At 42.3% G+C, this 19,671-nt stretch overlaps 1 protein-coding gene across 1 annotated transcript in view; it reads right to left on the reverse strand.

The window, feature by feature from the left end:
- LOC130111478 (protein kinase C-binding protein NELL1-like) overlaps window positions 1-19,671 on the reverse strand; it is a 429,520-nt gene that overhangs the window by 198,464 nt on the left and 211,385 nt on the right. Inside the window, exons 11-12 of the mRNA XM_056278686.1 lie at window positions 12,810-12,909; window positions 10,519-10,647 (exon numbers count right to left, since the gene is read on the reverse strand). Of these exons, the coding sequence (XP_056134661.1) occupies window positions 10,519-10,647; window positions 12,810-12,909 (229 nt within the window). The remainder of the gene's footprint in view (window positions 1-10,518; window positions 10,648-12,809; window positions 12,910-19,671) is intronic.

Genomic DNA, 19,671 nt, shown 5'->3' on the forward strand with positions numbered 1-19,671 from the left:
GTCAGGGCACCTGTTCAGGGGGGTGGGGGAACTGGGGAGAATGCCGTAAACCTCCTACACTCTAGGTTCCCCTTGCAAAACTCCTCACTGTCAGGTGAAAAGAAGCAGCTGGTGACTCCACATGCATCACAGGAGGCATGTGGTAGTCTGCAGCCCTCCCCGATTGGCAGAGGGGCTGGAGCAGCAACTGGGATGGCTCAGAAGAGTGGGGTAATTGGCATAGTACAATTGGGGAGAAAAGGGGGTAGGTGGGGAATTGCAGCACCTGAATCCCAAAAAACTCATTCCATATAACAGCACACAAGTGGTCAAGAAAAGAAACCGACTTGTCATAGAAGGGATAAATACCGCTGAGGGTTGCCAGTGAGGGAGCTTGCTATATTGGGAGTCCTGCAGCAGTGGTGCTGCACAGGGATTAAATTGGTATTTGTGAGGGTGGGGGAGCCCTGATTCACAGGGGCTGGCGAGTGTGCATGCATGCTGAATATTATGTTTTCTAGATAGTATATAGGCCAATATTATATAATATTAGATATAAATGGTATATCAAACCTTTATTGATCTTTCTTGTAAGCAAAAACATTAAACCTTATTCTGAATAAATCCAAGAATTAAAAATGTTCGATGTATTTTTTAACATTTTATTTCCTTTTATTTCATCATTGATATCACAATTTTTATCAGATCCCAGAGAGCTTGATATGCTGACCTCCGTGTCGAAGGACATCTTTGTCTGCATGTCAATGTTTAAGATGGTTCGACTGAAAAATACTTGATGATGATGACCAAGGTTGCTGGTTAGTGAGGAAAATTCATATCACATGCAAATATTTTCAACAGCTAAAGAAAATATCATTTGATTAGGATATCAGCAAAAGTTGCAATGGAAGGACATTTTCATATATGTCTCCCTGTTTGGTTGGCGCAGTGGTCAGCGTTGCCAGATGGAATATATTAAACGATTTTACCGGAGTCTTGAAATTGTCTTAATTTTAAGGAAAGCATTGCACATAGCCATGTGATTTAATAGAGCATGTTTCCACAAAGCAACAACCTTGCTTGACACCATTTGGTCAGCAAAGGAGTAAGTACAGTATCAACCCCACAGAAGGGAATAAACATTTAGTTGACTGTAGAAAAAGGGAACACTTTTGACCTTCTAAACACTAATGGCTTCAAATGAATAAGAATATACATCAAAAACCTTGTGATACAATCGATTGCAATCGCTGAACAGGTACCGCTCACTCCCCTGAGGACACAGCATGTATCAAGCTTTCCAGTGATGAGACATGTTTTAAAATGGCCCCTAAATACAGACGTAGAATCAGCTTTCCCAATCCTGAATTGCATATCATTAAAAGCAACGCTGATCATGAATCAGCAGCAGGGGACACTTAATAAATGTATACTTCAGATTTGTGAAATGACAAAATTATCATATATTTGGGAAAATGTTGGCACTATTATTTGATGATATATAGAGGTGAAATCATGCTAATATGATCATTTGATGATTCCCTCGCATGATGGTACTACTTTGAACTTAAATAAGTGAAGAAGAAAAAAAACAACAGCAACAAAGATGTTGGTAAACTGAAGTGCTGGGGCTGAGCTCCGATTGGCCCAATTTAACCCATGGTGTGCGTATGACTGAGATGGTTACCCCCTGAACAAAGGCAGAGAAGTGGGACAAGCAGGAAGAGCATTGGCTCAAAGGAACAGCGGGATACAAGCAGACTCTTTTAGAGAAGAGACAGTAATTCATGAAAGGTGTGTTGCTGACCTTTGCAAGAGCACGGCATACTGGCAACCTGGCAGACCTCTTCCAATATCACACAGCAGGCAAAGTCAACGTCCCCTCTATGCGGAGAGCCCCTCTTCAGTCCCTGGGTATATTCAGCAAACTGCAGACTGAGCACAGCGACTACAAAAAACCCTCAGTGTTCTAGTTTGTCCTTGCGCTTGTTTGCCCATTCTGACTACCTGACAGCTAGTCTGCCAGTCAGGCAGCCCCCCCGCCACTCCCCAACACTTACTTACCCCCCACCCCACCCCTTCACATGAGAGAAATACAGGACTGATAAGAGGGCCCATTATTCTGACTAGCCAGCAGTTAATTTTCATTACGTTCATGTTTTAGGGGGCTGGAGGTGGACTTCCTGCAGAGAGCCTGATTGATTTACAGAAGCACAAACATGGCCAATTACACTTTCATGTCAGTAAGTGAGAGCCAATTCACCCAGCAGTCCTTTCCACTGCCGCTAGACACACACACTCAGGCCACCTTCATCACAGCATGGTGAATAGGGACAAATGGGGATTATCTAAACAGCTCTGGATCAATACATTATTCTTTCACGTAATCCCTCTTGACACACAATAGATAAGCACTCATCAAGGCCATTTCATGATCTTAAACTGTAACAACATGAAAGCTGTTGGCTGTAGCATCCGTATGGGTGCTGCACTTCCACCGATTATCATAGAACCTGTAGGACCCCCCCATACACACACACACACACCAGCATATGCAGCGCGCACACACACAAGAGCATATGCAGAGCACGCACACACACACACACACACCAGCATATGCAGCATGTGCGCGCGCACACACACACACACACACAAACACACACACACACACACACATCATCTGACTGTTTGCTCCACAGGCAGTTGCTGCCCTTGATTAAATCATTTCAGGCTAACCTGCAGGCTCCCACTTCCTAGGATTTGTGTCAATGTCTGCCTGCCCCCCTGCTTTTCCTTCCATTCATCTGTCTTTCAGTTAGCTGACTAGTCGATCAGTCTGGCTTGTCTGTTTGACCATCTGTAAGTCATTCAGTGTTTATCTCGGTCAGTCAGTTTACCAGTTTGTCAGTCTTTCCATCTATCTGTCAGCCTGTTGGGTTTTTCTGTCTTACCTGTCTGTCTGTCTGTCCCATCTCTCTGTCATTCTGTACTTTTGTCTGTCTGTCTGTCCCATCCTTCAGTCAGTAGTTGGGTTTCCATCAAGCCAGTTTTGGGAAATGAAATTTGACATTTCAAATGGGAAAAGGCTGAATGGAAACACTAAATAAAAAAAATCTCAAATATCGTAAAAAAGTATGCTCGCTTGAGGTGGTTTTTGCTCTTGATGAAAAAGAGTTCGGACCATAAAGGCTGATGGAAACACGTTTGCCGAATTATGGAATATCAATAGAATCCAATCACATAATCAGCTGTTTCTTCACCTTAACTGGTACATCTTTGTCACTGGTGCTGAAATATGGATATATGTATGATGTAAGACATGTAAAACTATGATCATGGTTTTATTTGCCTACACAGATCTGATGGAAATGAAACTAATTTTATTTTTTGCAACTTTAGAAAAGTGCCTTTAAATTCAGTTGACAGTGGAATGGAAACATGCCTAGTCTCCCTGTCTGTCCAATCTGTGTGACAGTCTTAACATCTGTCAATCTGGCTGTCAGCCTCTCCGTCTGTCTCGTTTGTCTGTCTGTCCCTGCCAAAGGTCAGATACCCCAAATACCTGGAGTCATTTGCAAACAAAGATGAACAACATCTCCACATGCTACAGCTACATCAGCAGATGAGGTAGGCAGAGTCCTCTGCAAATCACTCTTTAAGACCCAATTCATCCAGAGAGATGGACCACATCATCAGCTGATGAGATCTCAGCAAACAAGACTCAGGACATGGAGACACGCTGAACGGGAGAAATTTCTGGAGGCATTTCCAAAAACCAACACCTCCTGGTGCGAGCTGAGATATAAATTAGTTAGGGTGACTTAGCAAGTGCTGTGACGTCATAAGCCATGGTGCAGCTATCAGTCAGTGAAACTCGATGACAGAGACAGGCAGCAGGAGATAGAAAGCGGGAAAGAGAGAAGTAGAAAGAGGGAAAAGGAAGAAGAAAAGAGAAAGATGAAAAAGAGTCAAAATGTCTTCTGGTGTCAGTGGAAATTGACTGAAAAACAACAACTTCATACAGTATCTCCCCAGAGCCTGCTGGACTGGGGACACATCAGAGAACCAATCCCGGGGCCATGGAACCCGGGTGCTCTGGGGCTGATATGAAGGCCGGCTGAACAAACAGAAAATAGTCCTGTTGGGTTTAATGTGTCTGCCTCATGGTGGGCCGTAATCTTATTACCCATAGCAGAGAAATAAACAGCAATGCACAGTCTGTAGGCCAATAAATAAATAAATGATAAAAATGATGCCAAACTGAAGGAAAATGTGGAAGATGTAGGCTTTTTAAGTGTCACTTGAAGTCATTTGACCACATACATATTGATGAATTCAAATGAGAGTTAGCATAACTGATGAGTGGAGGAGGAATCAGACTGAAATTCAGAATTCATTGCAAGTAGGAGTTATGAAGCGGGAGCTAATGCTAATGTTAATGTCAGTATAGTGACCCATGGGGTCCACTGTACAACAATCTCTTATGAGCAAATGAACTGAAATAACCTTCATCTCTATATGCCTGAAATCATTAACTCATTTCCAGTTCCTTATTAACTAACTGCTCTGGCTTGTCCATTAATTTTCCAGGTCTCACTGTACTCCTGCCATACTCCTCTCAAGGGTGATGTGCCTTAGCTTTAAACCACAGACCGAACAGCAAAAAGAGACACGAGAGCTAGGGAGAGAGTCACGCAGGGCATGAGACCTTTTAGGTCCATTAGAAAGAGATGGGCCATATTAGAGGCTGAAACCCATATGCTGCAAGGGAGATCTGCAAGATGCACTTCTGTGCTTTTGTTCTGTATTAGAGGCATACTGACAGCTCACCTGCCTCTGTGGGGAGATATCCAGATAAAACCCTGTGGTATTCAATGGCCATATAGGGGAAGGGTGTCTGCTACATTGAACTGACAAGCAGGGAATTATGTTGTTTGCCTTGTAGGTGATGCAACACTCCTCAGTGACAACAGGTTTGCACAGTAAACAGCAGCACCTTCTTTTATGCAGAGGCAGTTTCAACCAAATGTGTTTTGAATCATCCAGGACATTTTTTTAGTGGGGGCTAGCAAAAAACAAGCTGTCAGCAACATAAAAAACAACAGTGTCAATAATGTCCGTGTTCTCTGGGGCAGAGAGAGAGGACACGGTGGCGCTGTTGTAGATGTGGGACTATAAGAATGTCACTGACAGGATAAACAAGAGCCGATGAGGATATTGCTAAAATGACACATCCTTTAGAAGATAAATGTTAGAGAGTACAGTATAAAAAATAATACATACAGCAAATGGCATCATCGAGATGGAAGCCACTGATCCATAGAACTAAAACAGCCCTGATATCCGAGCCCGGTGCTGTTATCACCAAGGAGTAGTCATTTAACATAGGTGTTAAATGATCTGCTGTACTTCTCACATACTAGATGTGCCTGTTAAATGACACTCTAGTGGGAGAAAACACGTCAAATAAAGTTTATTTATAAAGCCTTCAATCACAGCTACAGTCTCAAATGGCTTTACAGTACATGCCAACAAGAGAGTTACAGTAAATGGAAGAGTTCTTCAAGTTAAGGGAAGCCATAAAAGACATACCCCTCCCATCCCATAAATTTTCAGGCAGAGTCTGCTAGGGGGCTGATGCCTTGTCTGTAATGAATCATCTATCTAGGCTAGCGGCATGGCTTTGCCAGCAGGCCCGCAGTAAGCCTTTGAATTGTTGAGTGTTGACATGACCAATCAATAACAGCTACTTAATGCCAAGACTTTCTCTTGGCATTAAGAAGTGTAGCACAAGCTTGGAAGAGCTGTGATGGCTCCAACAGGCTGTATCTTATAAACATGCACATGATGATGTCAGCCCACATTAAGTAATTAAATTTTAATGGACTAAACCAATATTTTATATTTTTATTTTTTGGAGGGGGGGAGATCAGAGGACATGATAGGCACAAAACATAATGATTAGTTTGCACCTATGCACCCATAAATATGTTTATGCTCGTGTTCTTTTTTTACTTATCTTTAGTATTCATCTGTATATATCTTATACTACGTTTGCTGTTTGTCTATGTCTGTCTTGCACCGTTTGGCGAAGCCGCAGCCCCCATTTCATTTTTACACATGTGCCTGCACATTGTTTTTAGTGACAATAAATTGAATTGAATTACATGTTTTGTGTGTGAGTGCGCACGCGCATGTGCGTGCTTGCATGTCTTCTGCACATGTAAGCACTTTTCTGCCTGAATCAGGCAGACATGTTGAATATATTAAAAAACCAATTGCATACATGTATCTTAAGGGCTAAATCAGCTATTACTTGATTACATGTGGGGCAACACATGCACAATCTTGTTGTAATGCTATAACATATTCAACTAATACTATAATACAAGTATCCAATCCATCTAAATCTACTACTACTACTACTACTTCCAGCTGTTCCCGTTAGGGGTCGCCACAGCGGATCATCCGTTTCCATTTCTTCCTGTCTTCTGCATCTTCCTCTGTCACACTAGCCACCTACATGTCCTCTCTCACCACATCCATAAACCTCCTCTTTGGCCTTCGTTTTTTCCTCTTCCCTGGCAGCTCCATATTCAGCATCCTTCTCCCAATATACCCAGCATCTCTCCTCCACACACGTCCAAACTATCTAAATCTTGTCTCTCTTGCTTTGTGCCCAACCTGTCTAACCTGAGCTGTCCCTCTAATATACTCCTGTCCTTCTTCGTCACTCTCAATGAAAATCTTAGCATCTTCAACTCTGCCACCTCCAGCTCCGCCTCCTGTCTTTTCATCAGTGCCACTGTCTTCAAACCATATAACATAGCTGGTCTCACAACCATCTTATAAACCTTCCATTTAACTCTTGCTGGTACCCTTCTGTCACAAATGACTCCTGACGCTCTTCTCCACCCACTCCACCCTGCCTGCACTGTCTTCCTCACCTCTCTCCTGCACTCCCCGTTACTTTGAACAGTTGACCCCAAGTATTTAAACTCATACACCTTCATCACCTCTACTCCTTGAATCCTCACTATTCCATTTTCCTCCCTCTCATTCGTGCATATGTATTTCATCTTGGTCCAACTGACTTTCATTCCTCTCCTCTCCAGTACATACCTCCACCTGTCCAGGCTCTCCTCAACCTGCAACCTACTCTTGCTACAAATCACAATGTCATCTGCAAACATCATAGTCCACGGAGACTCTTGCCTGATCTCGTCCATCAACCTGTCCATCACCATTGCAAACAAGAAAGGGCTCAGAGCCGATCCTTGATGTAATCCCTCCTCCACCTTGAACCCATCTGATATTCCAACCACACACCTCCCCATTGTCACACTTCCCTCATACATATCCTGCACCACTCCTACATACTTCTCTGCAACTCCCGACTTCCTCATACAATACCACACCTCCTCTCTCGGCACCCTGTCATATGCTTTCTCTAAATCCACAAAGACACAATGTAACTCCTTCTGGCCTTCTCTATACTTCTCAATCAACATTCTCAAAGCAAACATCACATCTGTAGTGCTCTTTCATGGCATGAAACCATACTGCTGCTCAATGTTCATCACTTCTTCTCTTAACCTAGCTTCTATTACTCTTTCCCATATCTTCATGGTGTGGCTGATCAATGTTATACCTCTGTAGTTACTACAGTTCTTCACATTGTCCTTATTCTTGAAAACTGGTACCAGTATGCTTCTTCTCCACTCCTCAGGCATCCTCTCACTTTCTAAGATTGTGTTGAACAATCTAGTTAAAAACCCCACTACCATCTCTCCTAAACACCCCCATGCCTCCACAGGTATGTCATCTGGACCAACTGCCTTTCCACACTTCATCCTCTTCATGCTAAGCCACCGCACTTCCTGATTCACTATCCCCACATCATCCAACCTTCTTTTTCTCTCATTTTCTTCATTCACTAGCCCCTCAAAGTACTCTTCCCACCTTTTCAACATCCTCACTTGCCAGCATATTTCCATCTCTATCCTTGATCACCCTAACTTGCTGCACATCCTTCCCAGCTTGGTCCCTTTGTCTAGCCAATCAGTGCAAGTCCTTTTCTCCTTCCTTAGTGCCTAACCTCTCATACAACTCACCATATGCCTTTTCCTTTGCCACCTCTCTATTCGCTTTACGCTGCATCACCTTGTACTCCTGTCTACTTTCTCCAATCCAATCCATCTAAATCTTATATTTTAAAACATAATGTAATTTTATGGTGTTACAATGAAAAGGGAGCCTAAGGGAAAGGCCTAAGGGCCAGGACTACATATAAACTCATGTGAAGACTGAGGGTGCCTCAAATGTCAAAAGGTACGATTTATTTTCATGACCACACATACTAATTAATTATAAGTCAATTTAGGGAAAGGTTTTAACAGAGCAAGGATGAAAAAAAGAGAAAGAGATACAGAGAGATTAGAAACAGTCATTCGGTCTTCTACTCTTTCCAGCCTTACTTTTAATGTGGCTTCTATGTTTCCATTTAACATGACGGCAAATAGTCATCATCCACCCTGTTCCAATTTCCTATTAGGGCCAAAAAGTATTGAATTTAAATAGCAGGAGAAATAAGCTGATGACTGTATCATATTAGAACATTACCTATGGAAGGAAATGGCTCAACAGTTTTATTTACGTTACTCTGTGCTAAACTATCTCAAGAAAACTGCCTTGCAAGACAGAGGTCATCATATGGCTGCACTCCGTCTGAAAGCCGTCTGTTAAGAAGTTGGTAGCATCATCTATAACTATTCAGTTACATGCTGAATCGTTTTATAAAGATACACTGGCTATGTTTAGTGGCAGCTTAAGCCTACTGCTGGACGCATTGTCTTGTTTACAATACAAGGCAGGAGAAATTACATTTCTCAATAGAAGATCTATCAGCAACAACCCGTCAGACTGTCAACCTCAGGTTATGAGCATCCAGAGGAGGGGAAAAGAAATCTATCTGAATAACTCCATTCAGTGTCCAAAATGCATGAATACCCCATGCTATACAATGGCCATGCCCTATAAGACATGTTCTCCTAAGCCAGTTTAAGCTGGAGAGGTGAGAGTGGAGTGATGTCACATACAGTACAGTAGGACTTGAGCTAATCCATTCAGAAGAGAATTTTGAGCTGCCTGTAGGGAGCTACCTCAAAACACGGATAATGCTGCCATAGCCAAAAGAGCCATGGTTCAACGATTTACATAGCTGATCTAACAATCAGCGTTTCCCAGCCCTCCCTCATATGGTGTGGAAGTGTTGTGGATTGGAGTGGGGCTTTGGGTAAACCTCTTTACTATGCAGATCAAACAGAGGCAGACAGACTGGTGGAGACGCAGCTACCCAGCCCTCCGTGTGTTCAGCGGATTCAGTATTACTGTGGCTCCAACCCAAAGACAACTGCACTGAACGTCAAGCAAATCCTTCAATCCAGCAAACACAACTCCCAAGCCTCTTAATCAAATAAGGCCATTAACTCCCTCACAAGCACTTTGGCCTTGTGGTTCCCATAAACCATGGTGTTAATATAAACAAGTCATTTGATGGTCCTTGGCTTTCGACAATCACTGGGCCAACTGAATGGATGCTGATGTCCTCATCAAGAGCTCCAGTTTCCAGAACAGGCCTATAAATGAGCTCACCAACCTCCACAGTAGGGATAAAAATTACATGTTCCTATAATTAGTCATCCTAGTACAGCATATGTCAATAATTCATTGTCTCAACTTAAAATGACTGTCTCTTGACTGTGGGAGGAAATCGAAGTACCAGGTGGAAACTCAAGTGAAGTCAGGAAGAAAATGCAAACTTTATAAAAGAGGGATGGGATCATACAAACGACCCATTTGCTATGAAACAACAGTATTAACAGCCACCATGGCATACTTCAGTGTCTCTTAAAAAAACATAAATTTTTTACCATGTTTTTTTATGGAAACTGGAGTTGCAGTTGATATACCACAGATTAGATTCTGACTCTTTAAAATTATTAAAAAGCTCATAGTAGTATCTGATTCAGTGGTAAATTGCACAAACCTTAAACTGAGTACATATGTAAAATATTACTTGGCTTTTATTATGTGATCTTGCTTGCTGCTGTGGAGATTTGTCTTTTTACTTTGAAGTAATCTGAGCACGTCATTGGTTTAAACAAACCAAGTCTCTGATATAAAAAGTTCAAATTTATTTCTCTTTCTTCTGCCCCAAATTTATTCTCTACTTTAACTGCATAGCCTGCTTGTGGGCAACTATAGTTGCTCTACAAAATCTTTGACAAGAATCCACACAGCTGTAACTTACAAGTCAGCAAGTTTTCAGAGCTAACCTGCTATCTGCCCCCTTTAAAGACAGTCATCATGTCATGTGCTCATTACAACTGTCATTCTAAGTCCCAGGGCCTTTATAAGAGCCGTTATTTCCTTGTTAATGAGAATAATGACACACTGCTTCTCTTACTCAGAGAAGGGGTTTTATGGAGTCAGATTGATGAGCAGTGATTCAGCCTAAGTTGGATGAAGAGGTCCTACCTTCACAGTAGGTGGAATCTCCATGAATGGAGGCATAGCCACTCTTGCATTCACACTCTGCTTTAGTGTCCTGGTTTTTACACTGCGAGTTTTCTCCACAAATGAGTCCCTCTGCACAAAAGTCATAACCTGGAGGAACGAGACAAAATGAATAAATGAATAAATAAATTGAGGCTCAACACTGGCAAAGGTTTTATTTGTAAATCTGCTGAGTCAAGGCATTGAAAAGTAAAACACACATAAATGCACGTATGCCCCCCCCCCACACACACACAAGCACATTTCAAGGGTCCAGTGTTAGGAGCAAGCAGTATGAAGTTTATGATTGCACTGAGTCTTGTGCAACAACAAAAGTTGTACCTTCCAAAGTAACATGTTCCACACATGCAGACAAACACACAAATACCTGATCAGTCAAGCTGACACAGAGTTTCTCTGAAACAACATGCTAAGACACTGAGAAACGAGTCACACAGGGTAAAGAAAAGGAACAGGAACAGAGAGAGATGTCTGATACAGTGAGTGACAGAGCGAGCGACAGACAGGTGCAGCACACAAGGCTGCATGTGAACGACTGTCTCCTGTTCTCTAGGTTTGAACTCATCCAGTCTGACATAGCGTGTGATGAGTGACAGTCTAGTGGTACATAAAAGCCCTGTGAGGCCAGTAAGAAGACTTGGGAACCCATTATGGAGGAAAGAGCTGTGCCTGCATTACCCTCTCTCTCAGCCGCCGTCTTTACTTCTCCTATCCTCTACCTTCCCACACTCAGAATAGAGAGTTCACATAAAGGACTGATTAGGCAAAAATGAGTATCTAATGTGTGTGTGTGTGTGTGTGTGTGTGTGTGTGTGTGTGTGTGTGTGTGTGAGTGAGTGAGTGAGTGAGTGAGTGAGTGAGTGAGTGAGTGAGTGGGAGAGAGACAGCGCGAGAGAGAGAGAGAGAGCAAGATGGGGTGGGTGGATTAAGTCATCCTTTTTGAGCTGAGTGAAGTGCAGCTGCTGATGGTGAGTTAGTGCAATGTGCATTTGGACACACAAACACGCGTTAAGTATATGTGTGTGTGCGTGTACATGTGCACGTGAGTGCGCAGACACACACACACACACACACACACACACACACACACACACACACACACACACACACAGGTGAAGGAATACCCTTAAATGAAGGCTTCTAGCCTTGCCATTCAGTTGGATACTAGAGTCAGTGACAAATGTGTGACAACCCGTCTTAAGAGGCAGAGTGACGCTAAAGGCTTAAAGGGACAGTTCCCTTTCCAGGGTTTTTACTCGGTGTCTTAGTTGCATATTCAGACTTCAGCTTTCGAAAGGTGTATTTCCCGTCTTTTGAGAGGAGCTGCCAATGATCCACATATACATCCAGCAATTGAACTAAGCTATGCTGAACTCATTCAACATACCTTCAAACTAGTAAATGCACAGACATAAAAGAGGTATTGACAGGTTTGTCTGACTTTAAGTCAGTAGCACACATAGTACACTGAACTATCCCTTTAATCACATCCCTTTAATTCAGACTGGGAACTAAGCATTGACCCATGTAGTAGAGAACAGACACTGTGGATGATTTGAAAATAATGAGTGCCACAGCATCTTAATGGCTGTGGCTGTGAGATCGAGGGAATGTGAGGGTTAGAAGGTTTAAGTGAAGAAGTGTTGAGAATCTACTCTTCAATGTTTAGTGCTTTTGGGCTCTCCTCTCTAATCTCCTCCCATTCCCTTACTTTACCCCCCTCTCCTCTCCTCCCTTTTCCCCTCTACTCTCTTCCCTTACCCTCCCCTCCTCTTTTTTGTTCATTGAATTTACTCCTTTGCTCTGGTCCCGTCTCTTCTCTTCTTTTTTCTCTTCTCTCCTCCTCTCCTCTTCTCTCCCATTTATTCAGTCTATTTACTTAATGACTACTGGCTATTTACCCTCCATCTCTCTGCCAAAACAGTGGGGCTTGGGGAAATTGGCATAGCATGTTTTCTCAAGCCAATCTGCAGGCCAATCTGCTTCAATACATAGCTCAGCCAAGAGCAGATGAAGCATTCTTCCTGGAAACAAACAGAGAAAACTAACAAAAACTATCAACTTATTTGACCAGCAATAGATGAGGATTCCTCATGGTCTACTGACAAGGATCAGTGCAAGGGACTGATGAGCCAGTAGGGTGAACTCGCATATTAAAAGAGAAAGAAAAAAAGCAGAAAATGGTCTGTCCAAACAAAAAGTAACATCCCGAGGAGACTTTCCCGAGTTACACACATGATGGAAGTACCCACCTTTGCATACGTTGCAGCATCTGTTGTCAGGTAGGATCTGTTCAGTGAAGCTGCAGTTGAGCTCTGAACAAGTTTCTGAGACTTTCACCATCAGTCCATTCTGAAAAGTCAGGAGAGAGTCACATTCAAAGCTATAATATCAAACAGAAGAGAAACAGTATCATTCATTATCATCTGCGTTCAATAAGTTTTAGGTATCAAGCTTTAACATTTTCACTATGGAGGATTTATTTGGTCACAATCAAAAGCAAAAGTCCAAATATACAATTAAAAGAGAAAATTAAATAGATTATAATTTTACCCCACTACTAGGAATAATCAGGCCATAATTAAATGTTAAAAAGATAAAGGGCACCGAAAAAGCAAATTTAAAAAGTAAAATGATAATTTTAAAATGTAAAGTGGCTCTGAAAAAATGTAAATTTGATCATTTTAAAATGTAAAGTGGCTGTGAAATTTAAAAAGCAAATGCTTAAATTGAAATACTCAAATGCTGAAAGCTTTAAAATTGTAAAGATGAACTTGAAAATGGCAATAAGAAAATGGAAACATCAATTATGAAACTCAAATTGGAAAATGCAAAAGCTTGAATGGAAATGCTTAAATTGAAATTAACCTGGGAACATACAAGATGGCACCGTGGATGGCAACCTTGGTATGGCACTTGCTAGTACTTTCTTTGTTTTTGTTTATTCTGTGTGTCCAAATCCAATTACTTTCTCACTCCATATAGTTTTTCACCAGTTTTAACAAACCCTGGAAGTTTTTTGGATATCTTAGTTGGAGGAAGAGTGGCTCTCTGTGAGACATGGGGGCAACGCAGATGGGGGAAACGTGCTGGCACGCTGGTGAGGCTCAGACAGAAGGGATTTCGATCTGCACTCCCAGTGATTCACCTGGCAAATCTCTGCTCCATGCCCAACAAAATTAACAAGCTGCTTCTCCTCAAAGGGACGTACAAGGACTTTCCACGTTCTGCTGCGCTTTGTTTCACTGAAACCTGGCTTCAGCCCCGATAGTAGCTTACATCTGCCTGGCTTCCGCCTAAACTGAGCGGCTCACGTAACGGTGCCATCAGGGAAAATGAAGGGCGGAGGAATTTGATTCTACATAAATGAAGGTTGTACAGATGTCACAGTGCAAAGTATATACTGCAGCCCAAACTTAAAGACATTGTTCATAAACTGCATGCCATTTTATTCACTACGGGAATTTTCCTCCTTCATCATAGTCATTGTTCACATCCCACCCCAAGCCAGCATGAATGGCGCACTGCAAACTCTGGCTGACCAGATTACTGGCTTGGAACAAAAACACAAGGTCTCACTTTTCATAATCTTTGGGTACTTTAACAGAGCAAAATTAAACCCTGAACTACCAAAATACAGGCAGCATATTAATTGTCCCACCAAAGAAAATAACACACTGGACCACTGCTACACAATTCTTAAAGATGCATATCACTCTGTCCCCTGGGCAGCTTTGGGGCACTCTGATAACTTCTTGGTTCCTCTTATTCCAACCTACAAGCAGAAACTAAAATCTACAAAGCCTGTGGTGAAAACAGTGAAGGAATGGACAAGCGATGCAAAGCAGGAACTGAATGAATGTTTTGACTGCACCGACAGGAGTGTATTTGAAGCTGAAACTGGCAACCTGGATGAACAAACTGACACTGTGACATCTTACATCAGCTTTTGTGAAGACATATGTGTGCCTACCAAGATCTTCTGTACATACAACAATAACAAGCCATGGTTCACAGCCAAACTAAGAAAACTTCGGCAGGCAAGCAGGATGCCTAAAATAGTGAGGATAGAGCCCCTTACAAGTAGGCCAGAAATTCACTGCCAAAGGAGATCAGAGTGGCTAAAAGAAGCAACACTGAAAAGATGAAAAACCGGTTTTCAGCCAATGACCCTGTGTCAGTGTGGAGGGGCATGCAAGACATCACAAACTACAAAAGACCATCCCTCAGTGCTGAGGCAAACAAAGACCTGGCTGACAACCTGAATGTCTTTTACTGCAGGTTTGAGAGGGACACATTCACACCCCTCATCCACTATAGCCCAACAACAACAGCCCCCATTACACCTCTGGTAACCCCCCTGCTAACCCTAATACTAAGGCTGCACTCAAGATAAGTGTACAGGATGTGAGCCTGCTTTTCCAGAGTCAGAAGACCAGGAAAGCAACGGGCCCAGATGGTGTCCCCCCATCTGTCTTAAAGCCTGTGCTGACCAACTGGCTCCAATCTTCATGCAGATCTTCAACAGACCCCTGGAAATGTGTGAAGTCCCCTCCTGCTTCAAATGTTCCACCATCATCCCAGTCCCCAAGAAACCCTCCATTATAGGACTCAATGACTACAGGCCTGTCGGTCTGATGTCTGTGGTCATGGTCTTTCTAATGACTGGTGTTGGCCCACCTGAAGAACGTCACAGGACACCTTCTGAATGCCCCGCAGTTTGCCTACCAGGCAAAAAGGTCAGTGGATGATGCAGTCAACATGGGACTGCACTACATCCTGCAATACCTTGACTGCCTAGTGACATATGCAAGGATCCTGTTTGTGGACATCAGCTCGGTGTTCAACACCATCATTCCAGAAATCCTCTCCTCCAAACTCTCCCAGCTCACTGTATCCCCTGCCATCTGTCAGTGGATCACCAGCTTCCTGACAGGCAGAAAACAGAGGGTGAGGCTGGGGAAGTCACTTCTGGTAGACGGACAGTCAGCACTGGTGCTCCCCCCTCCTCTCCCCACTCCTCTTCTCCCTCTACACCAACAACTGCACCTCCAAGGACCCATCTGTTAAACTCCTGAAGTTTGCAGAAGACACTGTGGTCATCAGACATCCAGGATGGCATTGAGTATGCATATCGGCATGAGGTGAGCGGCTGGTGCTCTGGTGCAGTCAGAACAACTTGGAGCTAAATATGCTCAAGACTGTGGCGATGACAGTGGACTTTAGGAGATATCCGTCAGCACTGTGCCCCCTAACAATATCCAACAGCCCTGTGTCAATCACGGAGACTTTCACATTTCTGGGAACTACCATTTCCAAAGACCTGAAGTGGGAGATCAACATCAACTCCATCCTCAAAAAGGCCGAGCAGAGGATGTTCTTTCTGTGGCAACTGAGGAAAATGTGTCTGCCACAGGAGAGCCAGTTCTACACCACAGTCATTGAATCTGTCCTGTGACATCCATCAGTCTGGTTCGGAGCAGCAACAAAACAGCATAGGAACAGAGTGCAGCGAACAGTAAGGACAGCAGAAAAAATCATTTACACTTCGTTGCCCACCCTGCAGGACTTGTAAACCTCTAGAGCCTGGTAACGGGCTGGCAGAATCAGAACAGATCCCCCACACCCATTACACAGTATGTTTGAACTCCTACCCTCTGGCAAGTGCTGCAGAGCAAATGTACACCAAAACCACCAGACACAGAACAGTTTTTCCCCCACAGGCCATCTCTCTCATGAACACTTAACAGCATGGTGCAGTAACCGACAATTATTATGTAAATATGACACTTTGTAAATAGCCCTCTCATGTCAAGATGTCTCACCTACATATATCGATGATGTGCACTACCTTTTTTTTTAAACCTGATGTGCAATACAAATGCACAATTGTAAATACACATACAACTGATGTATACTGGTTACAAATTATTACTGTTGTTATAATTATAACATAAGTATATAATATATCATGTAATTATATAATAGATACATACATAGTATTTAATATAATATAATTATATATAAGCATAACAAGTTACAAAGTTATGCTATTCCACCCATCCATTATCTGAACCACTTATCCTGCTCTCAGGCTTGTGGGGATGCTGGAGCCGATTATATAAACAATGTAATATATGCTATTAATTATTCAACCATAACAAAACTCTGTATAGTAGTGACATGCCTGTTGCGTATAAATGCTTAGCTCTAGTACTCTATTAAATATTCAATTTATTTCTTATGTTTTTCTTTATTGGGTTTGTCTTCTTTTTTTGTGAGTGATGTATGCAAGTACTAGAAGCTGCTGTAAACCAGAGTCAAATTCCTCATATGCATGAGAACACTTGGCCAAGAAAGTTTATTCTGATTCTTCTTTTTTTTCCTCCAATTTTCCGCCTTTTTCTCCCCAATTTTATCTGGCCAATTACCTCATACTTTTTCAGCCATCCTGGTCGCTGCTCCACCCCCTCTGCCGATCCGGGGGGGGGGGGGGGCGCCTCGACCAACCAGAGGAGGCGCTAGTGCAGCGACCAGGACAATTACCCACATCCGACTTCCCACCCGCAGATATGGCCAACTGTGTCCGTAGGGACGCCCGACCAAGATGGGGGTAACACAGGGATTCGACCCAGTGATCCCGTGTTGGCAGGCAACGGAATAGACCGCCACGCTACCCGGACGCCGCCGTTTATTCTGATTTTTAAAGATTAAACAGACAAACCCATCTTTTTGCATTTTTCCCTTTACTATTTGGCATTTTAAATCTTATCTTCCATTTTGGCATTTGTCCTTTATCAATTGGCTTTTGCATAATTTACTACACTGTATGAGTAAAGTTATTGAATATTTTTTCCCAATAAAAATTCCCCAAAATTATGCAAAAGCACATTTTTTTCCAAATTAAGTGTTGCAGTATAACCAACAGGAGACCGATGATGTATGAAGTAGTCTTGAGGACACTACACTGTATAAAAATTAAGTTATTGAATATTTGGGCGGCACGGTGGCGCAGTGGTTAGCAGAGTCACCTCATAGCAAGAAGGTCCTGGGTTCGAACCCCGAGGCAGTCCAACCTTGGGGGTTGTCCCTGGTCATCCTCTGTGGGGAGTTTGCATGTTCTCCCTGTGTCTGCATGGGTTTCCTCCGGGTGCTCTGGTTTCCTCCCACAGTCCAAAGACATGTAGACCAGGTGTATCGGCCATACTAAATTGTCCCTAGGTGGGAATGTGTCAGTCCTGTGATGTACTGGCAGCCTGTCCAGGGTGTCTCCCCACCTGCCGCCCAATGATTGCTGGGATAGGATCCAGCATCCCGTGACCTGACTTCGGATAAGTGGCTTGGATAATGGGTGGGGGAGGGGGTTGAATATTTTTGTAGTATCTCTTTTCAGTGCTGAACTTTTTAGATGGTCCCTGCGCAGATGGCTTTACATAGAGACCAATGTTATTTGTCCAGCTCAGACAACGGGTTTTTTTGGTGAACATTGGATTGTAGCTTGTTGTCTACATTACTACAGTAGGAACGAGGCATTGTTTGTGTTTTAACAACATTTCACTTATTAGTTATTGATCCTGGAATTTTGAATCTCTACATTTCCAACTTTATGGAACTGTGCCTCTGCGCCCCAGCTGCTCCAGACCCTCCCTCCAGCCTTTGGACCACTCCCCCTCGTTTATATACAGCTTGAAAAGCCAAATGGAAAATGGGAAAGACTAAATTAAAAATGTCAAATGGTTAATGCCAAATGCCAAAATGGAACAGATAAAATTCAAAACCCCAAATGGTAAAGGTCAAATGCAAAAAAAGAAGTTTTTCTTCCATTTAGCTTTCAATTCAAGCATTTCCATTTAAGCTTTTGCATTTCCCATTTTGAGTTTCATAATTGATATTTCCCTTTTCTTATTTCCATTGCCATTTTCAATTTCATCTCAAAAATTTAAGCTTTCAGTTTGAGCGTTTCCATTTAAACTTTTGCATTTTAAATTTCACTTTTTTCAGTGTCATTTTACATTTTCAAATTATTATTTTACATTTTAAATTTGTGTTTTCAAGTTCTTTTTTCTTTTTAACATTTAATTGTGGCCTGATTATTCCTAGTTGTGGAGTAAAATAATCTAATTAATTTTCTCTCTTTAAATTCTATATTTGAACTTTTACTTTTAATTGTGACCAAATAAACCCTCCATATCTCACATCCCATGGACAAAAAACTAAATTGACCCTTTCATTTCTATTTTTAGGTGCAAAACAACTGGATCTGAAAAGGAATTCACTCACTCACCCACTGTGAACAACTTCAACCCTTTGGTCTCACTTTTTGTCTCCCTCCCTCCCGCAAATGCCTTATTGCATATAGTTCATGTTAACATATAAATAGTGGGTTAATTATTTATTTTGTTTTCCTTTTTTTATTTTGATCTCTTATATCTGTAAACATATAGGCTATTTTTCATTCACTATTCCTCTCTCTCCCCCACTGTAGCATTCTTTCCCATGTAATATCAAATGCAGATTAGTATGCAAATTAGCTGATGGCCTCATTTGGCAAGTAGTCTACTAGTGATTTTTGAGGCAGCGAGTATATTAATATATATTACATCTATCGTCATATCTAATTTCCTTACAGGGAAGCTGGCAACACTGCTTGAAATTCCTGAGCGAAATATGTCCTTATAAACCCACCGAGCACATAAAACTAGGTCTTGTGTCCACTGGAGACCTCTTTCAAGGAAACATCGCTAGCATTAATGGTGGAGGTTTCCACTTGGACAGCACTGTGTGAAAGCCAGGTAGTTGGTGCTGGGAGGACATAATTGGAACTTGTTGCTACACAATGGTCTACGTTTCATGATAAAATCAATATTCCTACTGCTTTCTCTTTATTCATTGTGACGGAGTGGGGTGTGGACCAGCTGTCGTGAGTGAGTCAAATTAATACAGGACTGATAAATTGGCTCCACACCCCAAATGAAAACACCAGGGACTGGGAGAGAGCTGAAGCTGCAGTGACACAGACCTGCATAGCTCTCCCCCCAACTTAAGACTTTTAATGAGATGTCTGTTTCTGGTCTTTGTTATAAGTGCTTTTATCTCTGGCATCTTTATCTTTAT

Source organism: Lampris incognitus, chromosome 4 (genome assembly GCF_029633865.1).
Source record: "Lampris incognitus isolate fLamInc1 chromosome 4, fLamInc1.hap2, whole genome shotgun sequence".
Classification (NCBI taxonomy): Eukaryota; Metazoa; Chordata; class Actinopteri; order Lampriformes; family Lampridae; genus Lampris; species Lampris incognitus.